The sequence below is a fragment of the Trachemys scripta genome, chromosome 4 (genome assembly GCF_013100865.1).
Source record: "Trachemys scripta elegans isolate TJP31775 chromosome 4, CAS_Tse_1.0, whole genome shotgun sequence".
NCBI classification, from domain to species: domain Eukaryota; kingdom Metazoa; phylum Chordata; order Testudines; family Emydidae; genus Trachemys; species Trachemys scripta.
This window is the reverse complement of record NC_048301.1, coordinates 109322762-109343178: the sequence shown is the minus strand read 5'-3', so window position 1 is coordinate 109343178 and position 20417 is coordinate 109322762. Positions and strand designations below refer to the sequence as shown.

Here is a 20417-nt window from a genome sequence, read left to right as displayed (position 1 = left end):
TCTGTTCGCTGTAACTTTGAACCTGAGGCTAGAGTGGGGTCCTCTGGGCTCTTTAAGTTTGATTACCCTGTAAAGTTATTTTCCATCCTGATTTTACAGAGATGATTTTTACCTTTTCTTTAATTAAAAGCCTTCTTTTTAAGAACCTGATTGATTTTCCTTGTTTTTAGATCCAAGGGGGTTGAATCTTGATCCACCAGGAGTTGGTGGAAGGGAGGAGTGGGAATGGTTAATTTTTCCTTGTTTTAAGATCCAAGGGGTTTGGATCTGTATTCTCCAGGGAATTGGTGAAGAGTTTCTCAAGGCTACCCAGGGAAGGGAATTAGCATCGAGAGTGGTGGCAGCGGACCAGATCTAAGCTGGTAGTTAAGCTTAGAAGTTTCATGCAGGCCCCCACATTTGTACCCTAAAGTTCAAAGTGGGGAAGCAGCCTTGACAGGCACCATTGTTGTTAATAAATGGTGACATGACACTATTTCAGCAGAGTATGAGAGGCATTATATCTAGTTTTTCTTTATATTGATTCATTTATAATCGTGTGCATTTCTGTAGGCTCACAAGGGGTGTGTGCTAAATGGTGTGAATCACTTCTGACTCACATTGTACATCCCGGAGGCACATGGGTGTTTGCTGACCCCTAAGAAAGGGGCAGTGCTCAGCAACCTACATACACCTCTCCTTTCTTTTAGTTTGATAGTTCTTTTTATTTACATACTATGGCATTATGGGCTGCAATCCAGACCAGTGAGGGGCAGTGTCATCCCTGCCCTGCAACCTGGGATGCCTCACAATGCTTTGCTGCTGTAGCTCCCAACCTGGGCTCCTCCCAAACAGCGTGCAGGTCACACCCTGAGTGTCTGTGTATAGCCACAGCCCTGGTCCAGCAACTCTGACACCAGCAGCCTGTCAGCAACACCAGTCACACTCTGGCTCCCAGCAGCCTGGGTTACTAGTTGCAAGATGACCCAAACACACTCCCAGTCCGGGATTTCCCCCAAAAAACGTGTGTGCAGCACTGTCCAGCCCTCTCCTGGACATTCCAGATCTATTAGGTCCATTGCCCCCCCAAAGTGCTGAAAGAGATTCCATGCTGTTGTTCGCTAAGATGCAGATCTGTTTCCATCTGTTAGGTGATTGCCCATCAGCTTTGGTAAGGTGTCAGCTTGTCCTTTGTCTTTGAGAAGCAGGTTTACTCATTCTTCAAGTGGTGAATGCACTTTGGTCATGATTTCAACTTATGTTCATAACTTCACATATAATGTTGCTACACACATTTCACCATGATTATGTTGACCAGCCAGTTATTAGTTTTCAAATGATACCTCACAAGGCATATTTTGTACAACGGTTATAACAGTAGTGGGTGAATACAGGGGTGCATGTGGCCACACATATATGGCCCCATCATAGCAGTAGCTGAGTCCTTCTCAGACATTATTTTAATCTCACAGCATCCCTGTGAGCTTGGGAAGTATTGTTACCCCTATTTTGCAGAAGATGAACTAAGCTACCAAATGACTTGTGCAAGGTCACACAGGTAGTCTGTGGAAGAGCTGAGAATTGAATCCAGATTTTCTCCTTCTCAGTCCACTCCTTTAACCAGAAAGCTAATCTTTCCTCCGACCTACACCACTCTCCCATCCCCCATGTCGGTAGAGGTGGGGATTGCTGCAGAGGTGCTTCACTCTTTCCCATGGATGTCTTTTCGGGCTGTTTTAGGTGAAGTGGTTGTGGGTTTCCCTGCTTGGAGCATGGAATTTGCTCTATACAGCACCGAGACGGGAAGTAAGGGAGCTTTAATGATTAAAATCCCTGAGTTTCCTCAGGACCCCTGTGAGGATAAACTTGGATGGCATGGGCAGAGGCACAGAAAGCCCGCTTCTAAAATGCATGGGGAAATTCCCTTTGGTTTATCATTCCATTCATTACCCTCATTTAGGGTGACCAGATGAGAGGAAGAAAATATCAGGACACATGGGGGGGAGGGTCACCGGCGGAGCAAAAAAAAAAAAAAAGGAATACCGCGAAATATCGAGACAAACACCTAGATATCTGGTCACCCTATCCTCATTCTGGGATATTGAGAGACGCCAGGTACATTGGGCTGCACCAAGTGGATGTGTGCATCAGCAGCACCTAGATATGTTTGGTATGAGCAAAGTGGTTTAAAAAGAAACAACTAGAATTAAATGATGATAGCAAACAATTTGTGTTGAGATGATCATGCAGAGGCTGCTATCATACTTAAGTACTCTTTATCTAAAAAAAAAAATTATCAAACATCAATTAATCCCCATCATCCCTTTGTGAGGTGGGTCGGTATGGTTGTGGACAGGGTACACTACCGATCTGTGTCTTACGAAGACGCTGGGGCCACCTCATAGAAGTCAGATGATTCAAATTTTCATCCTCTCCTGGGCTTATCTGCAGCAATCAGGGACCAGGTAGGGAATGGTAAAGGTTCTGTAAGGTTGAGGCAGCTGAGTTCATCAGCCAAATGGGTCTGCCTGCCTTACATACCTAGACGGAAGCAGAGAGGGAAGCTACGGAGAAGTAAGTGGTGAATCAGAACTCAGAGCTGGAAGGACTGTTTGCGTATCCTAGATGAGAAGGAGTTTATATTGGGGATGGAGTTTGTATCTGTAAGGAAAGGGAAGGACAGTTGCTGTAGGCCTGAAAGAGCCCCACTTGTGAAATATCTTTGTTGTTTGTTATCAGAGGGGTAGCCGTGTTAGTCTGAATCTGTAAAAAGCAACAGAGGGTCCTGTGGCACCTTTGAGACTAACAGAAGTACTGGGAGCATAAGCTTTCGTGGGTAAGAACCTCACTTCTTCAGATGCAGATACCTTACTTGCATCTGAAGAAGTGAGGTTCTTACCCACGAAAGCTTATGCTCCCAGTACTTCTGTTAGTCTCAAAGATGCCACAGGACTCTCTGTTGCTGTTGTTTGTTGTTATAGATAAGGAAACTGGGGTACAAAAAAGTTATGACAAGGCTGTAGAGGCGTGTGGGCTAAGAGCCAGAGTTGGAATGTTCTTAGCACCTAGTGCAGTGCTTTCTCTCTAATACTAGCAGCAGGTGTGCTGTATATTTATATATTGGGGAAGAAGATGAATGGAAGTCTTCACGATTTATAAATGAACTGAATCTGGGGCTTGTTTGCAGGAATGAACTAAGAAAGGTAACTTTGCTGTTAAATAAATTGATTGGTGTGTGCGTGTGTGTGTGTTTGCACGCACGCGCGCATGACCTGGTTTTATCTGGCCTATTTCTTCACATGAACAAATTTTTAAAAATATCAGCCAGCCACCTCTTCACCCTACCCCAATATGCATAGTAAGAGACAGTCCCTGCCCCAAGGGCTTGCAATATAAATTGCTAAGACAAAGGATGGCAGAAATGAGGTGTTAATATTACAGATGGGGAGCTGAGGCAGAAGGAAATCAAAAACGTCTTGCCAGGGTCTCGCAAGGAGTATGTGACAGAGCAGGGAATTGAATCTAGCTCTCCTGCGTTCTAGTCCAATGCTTTAACTACAAGCACATCCTTCCTCTCTGAGAAAGTTGCATTGTGGGAAAGATTTTCTACTAGTTGCTGAAGTGTTAGAGCAGCTTGGGCCAGTTGTGGGGAGGTGAGCCCCACACGCAGAGCGTGACACCAACCCAATAGATTGGGTATGGAAAAACAGATAGGTAGGTAGAGAAGCAAATGTAATGAAATAGCCTTAAACTGAGTGACAAGTCAGATGATACTGATTTGAAAAAAAGTAAAAAGAGAAGTCCCCACACTGAGTAAACATAATAGATAAGCCAGACCAGTCTTCAGGCAAGTGAGTTTTAATAGCATCTCCTGCAAAAACAAATATATATGCATGGGACTGTTATGATTTTTTGGGTCTAAAATCTGATAAATTGTCATAAGTGGATTAATAAATACATTTGCTGTCATCTATAGCACTCTCTATGTGTATGCCATATGCAGCACATTCTATATGTGTGCCTGTGAATCTGGATGTGTAATGTATGCATACCAATCCTTGCAGGACCAATTGCATTTCAGACCAAATCTAAATTCAGTTGCTCTTTGCTGAGAACTACAAATTTGAGGAGCCACTAGCAGCTAGGATGATTAAAACCTGCTCCAAGCTTTGATGTACACAGGACTGATAGAGAATAGAATTACCCAGGGGAATGGACCTGGTTAAATCTAAGATACATACTGTAGTCCCTCCACCTGTGCAGTGATTGGTTAAAAGCAGCTTATGTTGGATTTGCTGAGAAGAAACCAAGGGGAGGTTTTTATTTTAAACAAGGTAGTGGTGGTGCGGAGTAATGTTGTCTGAGGGTAATTTTGATTGGCTGGGGGAGGGCAGGAGCCGGAGAGAATGCTGAGCAGGCATTCATGAGATACAGTAAGAACGCTCATTCTCTCTGCCTCTTGCTTCAGATGCAGGGATGGACCACAGAGCTGTGACTGTATACTAGCAGAGAGCATGATTGGACTGGAGTCTCAGAGGAGTGTCAGCAGCACTGTGAATGAAGCTCCGTGGCTCACTTACCATAGGCTCTGTCTGTGTGAGGAGAAACAGGGATCTTTAAAGTGAGCTGAGCATCTCAGGGCAGAGCAATGTGGCAAACAGGAATGGGGCACGGGAGCTGCTTGCCTTTTGGATAATTTCTGTTCTTGCCCACAAGTCTGTGCACCTTCCCTCTTGTGTGTTTTTAGCATGTGGAGCCAGGGTTTTATATGGCATTTGCGACAAAAGCGAGATCATACTTCCTTTTTTTAAAATTAATTGCTTTGGGTACAGTATATCTCTGTTTCTTCATTTGCTTTTTGGTAGTAGGGCGGGCTAGGGGGGGAAAGCGTGAAACCAAAGGGAATGTTTACTTGTTCAGAAGTCTCTCTCACACGGAAGCACGCTGTTCCCTAACTCCTAGCTGAGCAGACTCCAGTTTGCCAACCTCTGCTTTACAGCACATTTAACTCCTTGACAGAATGGCAGACCAAAGAACAGCTGGTGCAAAGCAATAGGGGGATAAGGAGAGAGGAAAACATAAATAAACGTATTGCCCCCCACCGCCAACATCCAACAACTATCACATCAGTAGTAACCGTGGAACAATCGGAAGTCACCATGCGCAGGTCTAGCACCGATGAATCGACCTATCACAGGAGTCCTTCTTTGGACAGCAAGGATTACAGTTTTCCAAATGGCGCCTTCCGTCGCTACAGCAGCATGTATGGTGGCCAGTTTGGGGCCGCCAGCAACTCGTTTTTTGGATTCCACACCAACCCGGGCCCTAAAGCCACCAAGGCTAAGTACACGTCCCCCAAGGGGAACAAGTACGTTGTCTTTTACCTGGATCTCTCGTTTATTTTTCTCCTAGAGCTGAAGAGGTGCAGCATGGCTCACAACTGCCTGCAGTGCATCAAGTACCTAATGTTTGTCTTCAACCTTCTCTTCTGGGTGAGTACGCATCTGAGACTGAGAGCTGTTTGCCTTTGTTTCCCCTTTTTTTAGTAAGAGGTGGGGGGAAAACACTGGGTATTGAAAGTTTTTTTTTTTTTTTTCATATTGTTTCCTCCAATTTGTGAGCACTGAAAGTTGGATGTAAGCAATGTCTAGGCCAATCTTTCTTTGGTTGTGGTAAGTCAGGATCAAGGTCATCTAGGTACCCTCCTTACCCTCCCATTTCCCTGTGTTCTACACAGGTAGGTCACAACACTGATATAGGGCAAAACATACTGAACAAAAGGTCACTTGTATGTATGCCTTTGACTACCTGAATACAATGGTTAACTGAGTACATGAATAGACTCATTGAAGTCAGAAGGATTATTCACATGGCTAAAGTTAAGCGTATGGTTAAATGTTCTTTTAGATCAGCACCTTGCAGCATTAAGCCCTGTATCAGGAGTCTGCAGGTGATTTTTCTTCCCCAGCAGTTGTGGGTCCTTGTGTGAATGTCTCTGAGCTATGGGTAGAATGCAATGCCTGCCTCGTCTAGTTTGGGTTATCTGAGGTTGTTATTCTGTGGCCTGGATTTACCCAATACTCACGCGTCATTGGAGCACACATGATGGCATGTACGTGCGTGCATCTCTACGTCATCATTTTAATAGATAAAGCAGCTGGTAAAAGCCAGCTAGTGGGTGTTTCTCTGCCTGGCGCAGGAAAGTGAGGGGTTTGGAGGCTGATTGAGGGAGCACGGTCAGGGATGTGGATCATGAATGCTCTTACCCATGTAAAAATGAAGTGACTTGATTGGCAAGGCAGAAGAGAAAGGGAGTTCCTCTTGTTTCAAAATAGCCCCATCCAGATCCCTGCATGGGAAGGTGTTTTGTTGGAGTGCCTATCTTCAGTAACTCCATCTGAACTTTCCCATGGTGGATTATGAGCAGGGAATGGAAGGATGGGGTGACGTAAAATGATGGCAGCACCATACTGGCATTTGGGGGTGGTCGTGGGGGGCCATGGTTGGAAATGATGCTTTGCTTACTACAGACTCTCCATCCTCTCATGTGTTGCCGGAGGTATAAGGAAGGGTGTGTGCATGTGTGACAGTGATATTCTCTCTATCAAGCACTACTGTGCAATTGTCTGTTCCACGCATGCTGCAGTGCCTTGTGCATCAGAAATCACTGAGTGTCGGTAACTTCCTCCGGCACTAGTGTGACGCTCTGATACCAAGAATTCAGGACATGATAAACTAATGCAAGTCCACCGAGTTGGCCTTGTACTAAGAGGCACTATGAAATACAGAGAGGGTGCCCTTTAAGCCTCAGATAAGCTGATAGAAAGCGTCTGAGTAGGACTGCGGTCTGTTTTCCAACTCACATTCTCACACACACTGCTGGGGGCAGAAATAGCTCCTGATGTCTATCCCGGCTTACCCCCAAAGCTTCCTGAAAAGATGGGAACGCTGGCTCTCTTGCCCTTTTAAGCCTTATGCTTCTTCTAAGGCTATCGTCCGTCTCCGACTGAGATTATAGCGCAGTCAGCCAGCTGAAGCCTGTGCTGGAGAAATCCCACAGAATGTTGGCAGGAACAGTCCTTTTTGAAACTAGCCATGGCAGCCCCTCCAGGGATATTCTCTGTGAGCTGCTTCCTTTTATTCCATTCATCCTGCACTGATGCATAGCCGTATATTTTACAAGGTATTTCTGCATGTAACGTGCATGCATTTACAATGGGCTGATGGCAGACTGTTTCTTTGGAGTGTTTCACAAAGGCAATGCCTTAGCAATCGTTCAGAGCGACAGATAAAGAGGGTTTGCTTTTCTCCCCTGAAGACATCAAAGCTTTCCCCAAGCATTGGGTGGTGGTGATGGGGGGCTGTTCGAAAAGAGAATACCATTCAGCCAGGAAGGCTCTGAACTAACTCAGCCCCGCAAGCAGGGGGAGGAGGTGGTGTCAAGTGCTGCAGCACACTCTCTATTTTGTTTCCCTTTGACGTGCTTCCCGCACAGGAGGCATGATTGACAATGACAGTGTCCGAATGAGGTTTGCATGGCATGTAGCTGTAACTGTTGCAGATCTCCGGCTTCTCATACTGCAGAGAGTAAATAAATATAACCTATTAACAAGCATAAAGGTTTAAGTGGATTCTCTCTAAAGAAAAGCAGAAAGGATGTATTTCCAACACTTGACAATTTTGCAGTGATTGTGGATTGATGGTTTGGGGTTTGTTTCTAAAGCTGTTGCCAGTCATATGGCTACTGCATTTGCTGAGAAACCAAAGAAAAAGAGTTTTCAAAGTGTCTGTGCAAGCAGGATTCATCTTTGTATGAGTACCTGCCAATGCTTTTGCTATCCCCTTATCCTGTTTCTCTTCCCCCAACTTTTCTAGATGGTTATCTAGTGGCAGGCAATAGAAAGCCAGAAAAGAAATAGTATTTTGATATCCTTTGCCTTTTAAATAGAAACAGCAGGGTTTTTTCCAAGAATAAAGAGAAGGCATTGCATTAAATGACGGAAACCTCATGTCTCCAATAGACTGTTCCCAATTTATGTTCTGGATGAACAAATGCTTACATTCTCTTTTCGTAAGGTATAATTCTACTCTCTTGTACCTTCCATCTGTTCCCATTCCCTAGGCTCCATGCATGCCATACCTCTCCATTCACCTGTGGTGATCTCCCACCTAAAATGGGGGATAGGGGAGAATGGTTCACCAGTATGTAGCTCCAGTGGGTTCAGTATTTCATATCTCAGAGCTATTCTTGGTTCTAACTGCGGTGCATTTATAGAAGAAGAAATCCCAAAGGCCTGGATTTTAAACATTCCTGGCATGCTTTATTGGATTAAGTGTTGTACTCGCATTATGATAGTACAAGTTGTTGCACAACTTGTGAAATTAGAGCAAAAATCTCCCCTCTCCCGTTGCTGGGTAAAATACTGGGAATTTTTGCAGGTATCATTGACTGAAGGGCCTGACCAATGCTGGGAATGTGAACCACTCCGCTGGTAGTTTAAATGCTATTACACTGTGCCAGAAGTTATTTACGTAGGGCTAGATCAGGGGTAGGCAACCTATGGCACGCGTGCCGAAGGCGACACACGAGCTGAATTTCAGTGGCACTCACACTGCCCGGGTCCTGGCCACTGGTCCGGGGGGGCTCTGCATTTTAATTTAATTTTAAATGAAGCTTCTTAAACATTTTGAAACCTTATTTACTTTACATATGACAATAGTTTAGTTATATATTATAGACTTATAGAAAGAGACCTTCTAAAAATATTAAAATGTATGACTGGCACGCGAAACCTTCAATTAGAATGAATAAATGAAGACTTGGCACACCACTTCTGAAAGGTTGCCGACCCCTGGGCTAGATTCTAATAGTCTGAGTCAATAGTTCCTTCCTCTATGAAGCATCCCATTTGAAATCAGCCCTTACTCATAAAGTAGGGTACTACTAAGCTGGACTACACGTATCAGAATCTGGCCTATAATTATAAGAGGGCATCACTTGTAAAGGAATTGCCATAGTATTATCAATTCCCTGAGAGTTGCTATATACAGTCATTATTGTATCACTGCATTGGCTTGCACGCGCTCCCAACTTTAGACACATGCTATGTAACACTTGCCCATATATATTTTTGCTATAGAGACTTGCTTTTTCCTCTGTTGAATCTCCATAATTCTGAGGTCTACAGATCTCCCTCTTCTACTGATCACTAGGCAGAATATTCTCCTTGTGAAATACCCAGGGAAGACCAAATTCTTTCCCTTCTGCCCTCCTCACTCACAAAGTTTCCTCATGACAGTCAGTGAAATGAACAACTTGCTTTTGTGCTTATAACCCCAGACACTGCTGTGCCTGTTCCTTTCGCTAGAGTAGTGGCTCCCAAACTTTAACAACCTGTGAACCCCTTTCACCAAAATGTCAAGTCTCTCGAACACCCTCCTAAAAAAGAATATTTCCAGGGATTTTCTCCTTTACTTGAGTATAAATTATAAAAGCAGTGATCTTGGAAATACACAATTTGTTTTTGTGACATGTTTATTACACAAAATTTATTATTAATTATTATTTATCATTACAGTATTTTTATTACATTATGAAAACGGCAACACTCTTCCAAGATCTCACTTTCGTAGCTTGTATCACTTTGAATAAGCCTGTTTTAAGACAAGGCTCCTATGTTTCATCAAGAAGTATCAGATGTGAAACAGCAAGAAGGTATCTAAGAAGCCAACTCAAAGAGTTCCTCTTATACAAGCATTCAGGTCTTGAGCAGTTCAAGCAAACAACACACGTTAAAACAAAGCTTAAACTTGTTCTTCATAATAATTTGAAAACAATACTAGCTGCCTATTTAATTTTAAAAACAGCAAAAAATATCCACCTCCCTTTCCATTTCTTATAAGGAGTCTTGAAGTTTCAATCTCCCCAGTGTGATAGATGCGCTTGCTTTGATCTGCTTCGCTCTTGGAAGTCCAGGGGCTCCGGGCTGCTGGTCCCGTGCTGCCCTGGGTCCCTAGGGACAGCTCTGTCCGCCACTAGGGAATTTTTCCCTGAGAACCCCCTGTAACATTTCGTGAACCCCCGAGGGTTCATGAACCCCAGTTTGGGAACCACTGCATTAGAGGCTTTCTTTTGTTTCCAAGGTTGGATATGTTCTTAGGGCAGTATGAGCGCTGCTAAAAGATGAATATTGATGTTGTTTTACCCTCTGTGGCTCCCCAAACTGCTCCACATGTTCCCACCTTCTTTCCCCAAAACTCGTTTCTAACTCACAGAATGCGTTTCCCTTTTCTGCTTGTGTTTCCAGTGTCTCTTGCTTTTCATACAGAGTCCTTTGCTGGAGCAGGGACAGGATTGGTAGCACCTCTGCCACCAGTAAAATTAATAGTTTTCTTTGAAGCAACAGATAATGCACGAGCCAATATAAAACATCAGAAGAAAAGAAGCTGCACAACAATGATTTGGAAGAAGACTCGCATAGAGAACAAACAGTAACAAAAAACAAAGGAAGAAGGTCAGAGGCAGAGAAGCTTAGTAGTTATCGCTGATGATTTCTATGGAAATGTCCCCATGTTTTTAGGTCATTTCTAATATTGGTTCCAAGGCTTGAAATCCCTATCTTGTGAACATTTTCTCTCGTACCAGTGAGAACACTGCTGGGGGGAGGGGAACTACTGTAATTTGTGTTACTAGTAGACTGGCACAGTGCTACCTACTGGACACATCTGAGTGTGATGAGTAACTGAGAAGCCTCAGAGCAAGACACTTGGTCTGCTTTGCTAGTGCTGAACAAATCCGCCTTTTGTTTCAGTTTCTAATCCATATAAAGTTTTTGACTGATACAGTTCTGAAAAGTCTGGCACTGCTTCACCATGGCTTCTGAATCAGAAAAATGCAGTTCTTTTAAACACTGAACTGCAACAATCCGAAATATGGTTTCTCTGATTGAAATGCAGCACTGTTAGACACTGTGTGACAGCTTTGGGAGTCACTGCTTTTAAAAAAGAGGTAATTATTTAAAACTTCCAGCATTGCACCCCCCAGCTCTCTTTGCCAGGTTGTCACATTAGCCTTTCACCTCTGAATAGATTAATTCCAATTGTAACGTAAGTCACAAGTGAAAAAATGATACTTGGCATCACCTTCTAGTGCTTAGAGGACACTGGCCCATGTCAGAAGTAAGCATAGTTTAGGGCTAGATTGCAAGGCTGGCTGCACCCCTACATGGGGTTGTAAGACCCTCCCCTTACACCTCTGTACAGGATATCTAGGTTTGCCTAGATAAAAGCACAGCACAAGCTTGTCTCCTGACAAGTGCATGCGCGCATACACACATAAGAGCAGATGAAGAGATGGGGATTGGGTGGAGCCTTTGTTCTGTCCTCATCATGCACTAGCCAGCATAGCTGAGCTGGTGTGTCAGCGCCCCCTAGGAGCAACTGGGGAGGAGGAGGAGATGGGAATTCAGCTACAGTTCCCTCCTTGTATAACTCCTTAGGTGGCACAGTGATGCACCACCCTTTATTAAAGGCTGTGTCCTAGAGCAGTGCTTCTCAACCTATTTACCCTTGTGGGCCACAGTTTGAGAACCACTGCGCCAGGCACACATTGGCTCACCCACCCTGCACTGCCAGTCTGCACCTTTCCCTCGGGGGCAGACCCACACCACATGCCACCCCCCCAGCGCTCCCCCAACTCCCTATACCCAGTGCCCCCCACACAGAGACCCCTCCACAGAGCAGGGCCAGGAGCTGGGACCTTGTGGCGCAGGGCCAAGAGCTGAACCCCAAGTAAAACCTGGGGGTGTTGCAGCACCCCCCACACACCCGTAGTTCCCAGGCCTATGCTGCCCTGCACCACCCACAAACCCTCCACTGCCCAGCGCCTCTACCTCCTCACTGCCCAGAGCCCCCCCGTTGCCTGCCCCTCATTCAGCCCCACCCTCTGCCAGACCGGAGCAGCAAATTTTGAATTTTTTTTTAGCACAGTTGGGCCGCAGCTGCGTGCTAATTTGGGCTGCAGGTTGAGAACCACTGTTCTAGAGACACAACTCTAGTCCTTGGCATGTTATGTCTGGAAGAGGAAAATACTCCAAATGTACAGGCAATCCTGCACGTCCCCAACAGTTGGCAACGAGAAGGAAACAAATGTATTATTGGATGGCTGCTCTGTAAACATTTCAATCTATGCACGTTGACCTCCCCTGAGCATGACCACTGGGAGGAGGTGGGACATTTCTTCGGTTCTGAGCGAGCAACTCTACCAGAAACCTGCCGACAAAATTAAATTGGAAGGAGCGCTTTTGGCTGAACCCATGTTTGCTGCCCTAGGTGTGAATGCTGAAAAAAGGTGATATTGCTGAACCGGGCTCCCCACCCCTCTGTATATGTCATTCCCCGGAATAGGACGGGGAATAACTAAAATGGCCAGGAATCTCATTGAGTGTTAAAGGCTGAGGATCGCCAACACTTCCCAGTCGTCCTAGGCAGCCAACTTTAAATTATTAGAAACAATACAACAGTAGATTGATTAACTGGCAAAAAGTTCCCCCTTCTTCCACTAGTATCAGCTCGGGCCTTGTGTCTTTATCCCCTCACGGAATTTCTTGTAGTACTGAAATAGAAGGAGGAATGCTGCAGTTGCAGCTCTTATGTCGTAAGGGAGTGTTATGTGATTAATCCCTACTTCTAAGGGGAGGGAGTAGGTAGAGAAATTGGTAGAAAGCTAAGGGTTGGATTGTGAAGCCGTTACGCAGGCTGGTGTGAGCCCTTAGGTGAATAGGTTAATTGGTTTCAACAGGATAATGTGTGTGAGTAAATGCTCATCCAGATGAATTAAGGGGTGCAGCTACTGTCATGAACCTGAGATCCTACAATCAGGGGGAGTTGTTCCCTTTTCTGCTAAAGGAATATGGACACTTATTTACCGCTTATGGTCTTACCCTAAAATTGAACCTTTGGGGCAGAATTTAACTGGAAAAAAAAATAGGCTTGTTAACAGAAGAGAAGGATTTGTCTTTATATCCAGTTGCCTATTTGTTAGGTACCTTCTCCCCTTACTCACGATGAGTAGTGCCTTAATCCATGAGTAGTCCCATTGCTTTACATGGAACTGATTGCATAATGAAGTACTCTTTAACATGAGTATGGGCAAGGGCCACATCTGGCTGTACGAGTACAGTTTCATCACATGACATAATCTTTAATTAAAGATTAATTCCTGGAGACTCCAGGACAATCCTGGAGGGCTGGCAACCTTATCTACTAGAATTGCTATCAGGTAGATCCACCACATCTCATTTTGTCTGCTTTAAAAAAAAATAGTGAAAAGAATTGGGAAACCCCAGTGACTGACGGAATGGACTGTAGAATGTGGCATGTTTGGTTATGGAGAAGCTGGCATGCCTAAAATGATCAGTATAATGGCTACTGCATATTTTCTGCGCAGGCCAATGGAAGATAGTAAATTCAACACAGTTGGGAGTCAAAAATCAGGATGAGATCGTTCCCAGCCCCTTCTCTCCACTGTACTGAATTGGAAGATTTTGATGGCAGGCCTGTGCTTGCGACTCGCGCGTGATTTCCGATCCATGGAATTATAATGTTATCTGCCATCACATAGTTCACTCTGTTTGTGTTATACCCCTTTCCTCCACCCTAGGCCTGTGTTTTTGCTTAGTCCCTGCCTAGAAGAGTTTACAGTCTTTCTGCCACTCTGTGTTTGTGCTGTGCCTGGCATAAGGGGGCCGCATTTTGGGGGTGATCCTTAGAAATTACTGTGATAAACATGATTTATTATAAGATTTTTTTTTGCTTAATTTTTATTAAATACATAATTTTTGGCTCACATGGCATATTTGTATAAGAAACAAAGTCTGGATAGTGCTGAAATTATAAATGAGCACTGTTTGGTCTATAAAAAAAATGAAAATATGGCGCTATATGATATGGCTTTCAACCGAAGAATACCCATGAGGGTTGCAATCAATAGATTATATTTCTTATCATTGTCCAACAATTGTCTCTGCTGAAAATGTCAAACTGTTACAAGATGCCATATAAGTAAATGTAATTAAATTGTAAGCTGTAATTGGACAGTCAGACTGTAATGCATCTCAAAATCTCTTCTAAGTAAAAAAAAGAAAAACTTATTTGAAACACACCTGGAAAAAAAACATACTGCTTGACATAATTTAGACCAATTGTCTGAGATTGGCCTTAGAGACTCTGTGCAATTGAAATAGCAATTGTAAGGGAACAAGGGGTTTATATGTTAGGACTGTAGAGCTGTGATCTAAATTTTGCCACTTCTTCCACTCAGCATTTCAGAAATATGATCTTTTCTTTCTACCCACAGTCACAAAACTCTCATCCAAGCCCTGAACATCTCTCACCTTGTCCTTTCTCAAATCTATTCAAAATATTGCTGCTAAGATCATCATCCTAGCCCATTGCTGTATGTCATTCCTCTCTTTGAGTCCCTTCTTCCTCACTTCAACCATAAACTTCTTGTTCTTACCTTCAAGTCCCTTCCCAATTCAGGCCCACCCTATCTTCCTATCTGATTTGAGAAAAAAATCATTTAGGTGAATGTTCTCACTTGGTATTTTTGTTGTCTTCCCTCCCCCCCCCCCCAAAAAAATTCACCCTGTTCGTCTTTACAAGATTTTTCTGTGTCATACAGTTTTAGGGATATTAGTTATCAAACACTGGACAAATGACACAAATTTCAAAAGCACCTAGATGGCTAAGCCTCTTTTGAAAATGGGACTTAAGGTGTTTTGGAAATGTTTATAAACCAAAATGTTTATAATGCTTAGTACTTACCTGCAAAGTGCTTTTCAAACACTAGCATTCATGTGAGGTAGGCAGTTAAGTATTTATTGATAATATAGGCAATTTTTTCAATTTCTGCAAACATTTTCATTAAAAAAATGACACCTTTCTGAATCAGTGTCAGAGGTGACATTAGAACCTGGTGGATCGTGGCTCCCAGTCCTTGTGCTATATCTGTATACCCATACTGCTATATCTGTTAACATGAATTTCTTTAAAGGAAGAATAAACTCTTGAGAACATGACCTATTTAGGTTTTCTTTTTAAGCAATTGTAAACTAAAATTCCTATGGAGTTTGAGTGTTCTTTATGAGGATATGGCGAGATCTTTTGTTGATATAATAATGTTGGTTAGGGGTCTGATTTTTTACAACATTTTTAAACCAACGAAAATCCCTAGTGGAGATTCAGTTATACCAGCAAAGAAATCCTTTTGTTGGTTTAGCTTATTTAGTTTGGGAAACTGGTATGAGCATTATTGGGGGAGGGAGGGAAACTCTTGCCTGTATAAGCTGTGTCTCCACACCATGGGGGGAGTTGTCAGTACAGTTATACTGGCAAAACCTTTCTTTTTGTAGGCAAGGCCTAAGAAAAACAATGCTGTCTTTGTTTATTTCAGACGGTTCTGAAACTGAAGAGAGAGAATTTGATTGATACTGGGGGAGGATTAATTTATGGGAATTTAAAAGTCTGGTCTAGTCTTCTCCGAAGATGCCTTTGAACCCTTTGAGGGCTTTGTATATCTGAAATTTGGGACTCTGACTCCAAGAGTTGTCTGGACTAAGAGGTTTCACTGCTTTGGATATTAACTACATGAAAATGAAATGCAGAAGGCTTTTTGTTGTGGTGTGTGTGTGTGTGTGTTTAAATTATGAGACAGCAGTAGATGGCACTACAAACTTAGCCTTCTGCACAGACAGGTTTCCAAGTCGCTAGCTGGGAGTTAAATCTCTAGGGAAAGATACCAGCTGATGGCTGAGGCAGAATGAGGTAATGGTTCCAGAAAGAGCTGCAAAGATTGTTGTCCACTGGGAATTCAGGGAGAGGCAAACACCAATTCTTTTTCAGGCTCCTCTGTTTCAGGGGAATTTTTGGGATGGACATTTGATCATTTTGCACGAAAAAAACAATGTTTGAAAAAGGGCTTTGCGCAGATCTGCAACACAGAAACAACTTGCATTCTTGACAAAACCACCCAAAGCCCCAAACCATCCTAACTTTGTGTTTTGCAAAGAGTAGAACAATTGAAAAATTGACATGCAGTCTTTCATTGTTTCCTCACACTGGCCTTTCCTCCTTAGCAAACTCTCCAGTAACTCTTTTTTTGCTGGGGAAAAACTTCTCACTCCCACAAAATAGCTCAGCTCCCATTTAATAAACTCTTAAGGCTAGACAGGACCCCACTATATGTTTATCTAGTCTGGATTCCTGCATAACACAGACCATCAAATTTCACTCAGTTATTCCTGCAGTGGAGGGAATTATTCTGCCCTGCTATGCAAATAGGGTTGCCAACTTTCTAATGGCACAAAACCAAACACCCTAGCACCGCCCCTTCCCCGAGTCCCCGTCTCCTGCTTACTACATTCCCCCTCTCTCTGTGGCTTGCTCTCCTCCACCCTCACTCACTTTCACTTGGCTGGGACAGAGGTTTGGGGTGTGTGGGGGGGTGAGGCCTCCGGCTGGGTGTGCAGGAGGGGGCTCTGGGTTGGGGGATGTGCAGGGGGGGTGAAGGCTCTGGGGTGGGGCCAGGGATGAGGGGTTCAGGGTGTGGGAGGGGGCTCAGGGCTGGGGCAGAGGTTGAGGTGCAGGGGGGGTGAGGCTTCTGGCTGGGGGTGTGGGCTCTGGGGTGGAGCCAGGGATGAGGGGTTTGGGGTGCAGGAGGGGGCTCCAGGTTTGGGGGGGTTCAGGGCTGGGCCAGGGGGTTGGGGTACAGGAGGGGGTGTGGGCTCTGGGCTGGGGGTAAGGGCTCTGGGCTGGGGCCAAGGATGAAGGCTTTGGGGTTCAGGCGGGGGCTCTGGATTGAGGGGGGTCTCAGGGCTGGGGCAGAGGGTTAGGTTGCAGAGGGTGTGTGAGGGCTTTGAGGTGCAGGAGGGGGCTCCAGGTTTGGGGGGGGCTCAGATCTGGGGCAGGGGATTAGGGTGGAGAGGGTGTGTGAGGGCTCTGGGCTGGGGCCAGGGATGAAGGCTTTGGGGTGCAGGAGGGGGCTCTGGGTTGGGGGCGTTCAGGGCTGGGGCAGGGGGGGCAGGCTTACCTGGGGCGGCTCCCAGCCAGCGGCGCAAGGTGCCTGGAAGCGGCGAGCAGGTCTGTAGGTGGGGGGGAGGAAGGGCAGGAAGTCCAGGGCGCAGCGCAGTGCCAGAAAGGATAGGTAGGGACTAGCCTGCCTTAGCATCACAGCACCGCCGACTGGAGCTTACCAGGGCCCCTTTTTGACCGGGTGTTCCAGTCAAAAACCGGACACTTGGTCACCCTATCCAAGCGATCCCAATCAAGTCTAGTAACTTATGGTTGAACTCACCTGTTTAATTACCAATCAGCAGCTCTTCAGAAGGCGATTGTGCATGTCATATAAAAGATATTCTTACAGCAGTGGGGTTAGGAGGCCAGATATTGTACCTCTGCGTTGGATGGGGAATCAAGGAAGCTGACTAACGGCAATGTAGAGAGAACAGGGACACATGAAACTGCCAAGCTGTAAATGTGCAGAGCTAGTGAGATTAAACCAGCTGTAAAATATACTTCCCTTTCTGTGCCTCTTGAACATTGTTGTAGTACCCTCCTTTCTTCATTCTCTCAGGGCAAAGCTTCCACCAGGAAGAACAGAAAGAGGACTGTTTAATCTTAGCTGGGACTCTGGGGTCCTTTGCCTGACATTGCTGAGATCAGAGCACTTTGTTCTGAGCCTAGAGCTGAGTTTGCTTTATCTCTCAAGAGGGTTAAATCGTTTCACTTGAGGGGAAAGAGGGTTTTGGAAGAAAGTACAGTTCCTTTCTTACCCCAGAAAGCAGAGCAAACCTGAAAGCTAAGCTTGGTGACAAGGTTACTGGGAGTTGAAATGATCTGCCCTTGTCAGTAGGCGTCAGTGCAATCACTAAGAAGAGCTATTGTGATTTGCAGGGAATAACTGAAGCAGTTGAGGCAACAGAGGAGGGACAGGCAATAAAACCAACATAAAACAAAAAGAATCAATCTAAACTCCATCAGAGGCCAGCTGCGTTTCAGTAAATACCTATGGTACCTATGTTTCTGTAGTTTAATCCCACCTCTTATTGCCAGCCTCCACACACTCTTGTCGACTTCTCCCACAAACATGCTAGTCCTTTCTAACATGTCAACCCTTAACACATGAACACCGTCCCTTAACTGATCCCTAAGGCCACTGAAAGCCAATGTGTATTTGTACCTAACAATTTATGTGTGTATTTTTACACACACACACACACACACACACACACACACACACACACACACACACACACACACACACACAATGTTATCCCCATTCCACTTACTGTTTGTCTGCTTAGACGATGAGTTCTACACTGTTTCTGCCTGTGTAACTGTACAGTGCCTAGCACAATGGAGCCCTGTTCCAGAATGGGAGTTGGGGCTGCTAATAAAAATACAAATGATATATTGTTATTTTGTTTGTCCTTGTCCATACAAATATAAAGAAGGTGTCTCAGAGGGATGGTATGGATGCATGGCCTATTTTCCTATATTTCAACGACATTCGTCATCGATGGAAGAACCCAACGGTGAATGCAAATCCAGTCAGCATGCTGCTCTTTCTGACACACATTTGGCCTCATTCATGAAAGTATGGAACATTTTCAAGAACTGCTGCAATGTAAAGGTTTTCAAAAACTTGGGTGCTTGTTCCAAGTTGGAACCTTATCAGCCCTGAGATCAACCTAGTTCCATAGCTCAGGGCTGTGACAAATTGCATACCCTGAGCGCTGTGCGTGCCCAGTGTAGATATAGCTAGGTCGACAGAAGAATTCTTCCATCAACTGAGCTACTCCCTCTTGGAGAGATGGATTACCTACATCAATGGAAAAAACCCTTCAGTCAATGTAGGAAGTGCCTATACTATAGTGACATAGCTGCAGTTCTACTGCTGTAGCATTTGTAATGTAGACAGAGCCTCAGTCTACCAAGTTTCTCTGGAAACCTTGCAAGGACAGACTTCCTTGTGATATTTTATTGCTTCTAGTTCTGTCTAGTACCAGGAAAAGCAAGAGCCTGAAAAAATGAAATAGATATGAAAAAACTTTCAGCCTTCAACAAAGAAATGGGGTTCAGCTCAGATGTAGTTTGTGTTTTGTGCATACTGTAGAATTGGTCTGGTTGTTTGTTTTATCCAAATGGTTTAATCACTTGTGTGTGTGAGCTGGCTTTTTGTGGAGTGGGCGTTCAATTTTGGCTAACAAGATTCTGCCTCAATTAGAATTCTAAATAACAAGTGACAGCTGTGGGACTTAGAAATGTGCCAGCTTTGGAAGTCATGTTATAATGATTACATAAGAACAGTAGGTGTACATATTGAACAGACTGATTTTGTCCCATGGCAAAAACATATACATCAGGTTGTACGAGGGACTTGAAAAGCATGTTCAATCAATTCTGTTGAAATAAATACAGATAGATAAGAGCCAGAACTCAAAAGACACTGTGCAAAGAGCAACTTAATGAAAATAATTAAATCTCCAAGACCCATCCATGATAAAATACAAGCCTCTTTTGACTTTTTTTTTTTTTGGCCAGGATATCTGCTGAAGAGAGAATTCACAAATCAGATTGTTTATCTTTTGCAGAACTTTATTTGAAACCGCTTTTGAAAAATAGAAAATCAGATCTAACGTTGTTGGGGAGGTCTCCCAGGGTTTGAAAAACCAATTCCCTTTTATTATCCAATTAAAAAAAAAGCAGCTCAGAAGTAAACACAGAAAACCACTTGAGCATTAAAACAATAGCAGCCGAGCAAGTCCCCTTCTCCACTCAATTGCTTTATCACAAATTCTTAGGGCAAGTTCCTGGGCTGGAGATTGGATTGACAGAGATGTAATGAGAGAACTCTCTGATGACGATATACATAGTGCATCAGAATGCATTGTAGAGGCACATCTGCCTAGCACTAGTTTAGGCTGCGCCAGAGTAGGGTTACCATTCGTCCGGATTTACCCGGACATGTCCTCCTTTTCGTGCTAAAAATAGCGTCCGGGGGGAATTTGTAAAGCACTCACAATGTCCGGGATTTCCTCCCTCCCCCGGCAGAGCAGAGCGAGGGGCTGGGAGGGCTGCAGAAAAGTCCCGGGCTGGACTCTGGAGCAGCTGTAGAGGAGCCGGATCCGCCCTGCATTCTGAGCCAGCAGCTCTCCCCTGCAACCCGGTCCGGCAGCACTGTGCAGGGCCAGGGACCGGGTTTTGTTGTGCTGGGGAGCGCAGCCACGTGTCCGGCTCGGCTCGCACAGAGCCCAACACCCTGTTCTGAGCAGCAGGGTAAGGGGGCAGGAGAAGGGACAGGGAGGTTCTGGAGGGGGCAGTCAAGAAACGGGGGGGGGGGGGGGTTTGGCGGGGGGGTTGGCGTGGGTTTGGGCGGC

General features: G+C 44.7%; 1 protein-coding gene across 6 annotated transcripts in view; it reads left to right on the top strand.

The window, feature by feature from the left end:
• The window catches only part of TSPAN4 (tetraspanin 4), a 491871-nt gene that overhangs the window by 168689 nt on the left and 302765 nt on the right, over positions 1–20417 (top strand). For 3 of the 6 annotated variants that reach the window (XM_034770346.1, XM_034770343.1, XM_034770345.1), the window contains one exon: positions 5392–5471. In XM_034770346.1, coding sequence (XP_034626237.1) covers positions 5409–5471 — 63 coding nt within the window. In that variant the 5' untranslated portion in view covers positions 5392–5408. Of the gene's footprint in view, positions 1–4427; positions 4806–4845; positions 5472–20417 lie in introns of those variants that run through there. The other 3 variants (XM_034770344.1, XM_034770342.1, XM_034770341.1) reach the window with 3 other exon arrangements.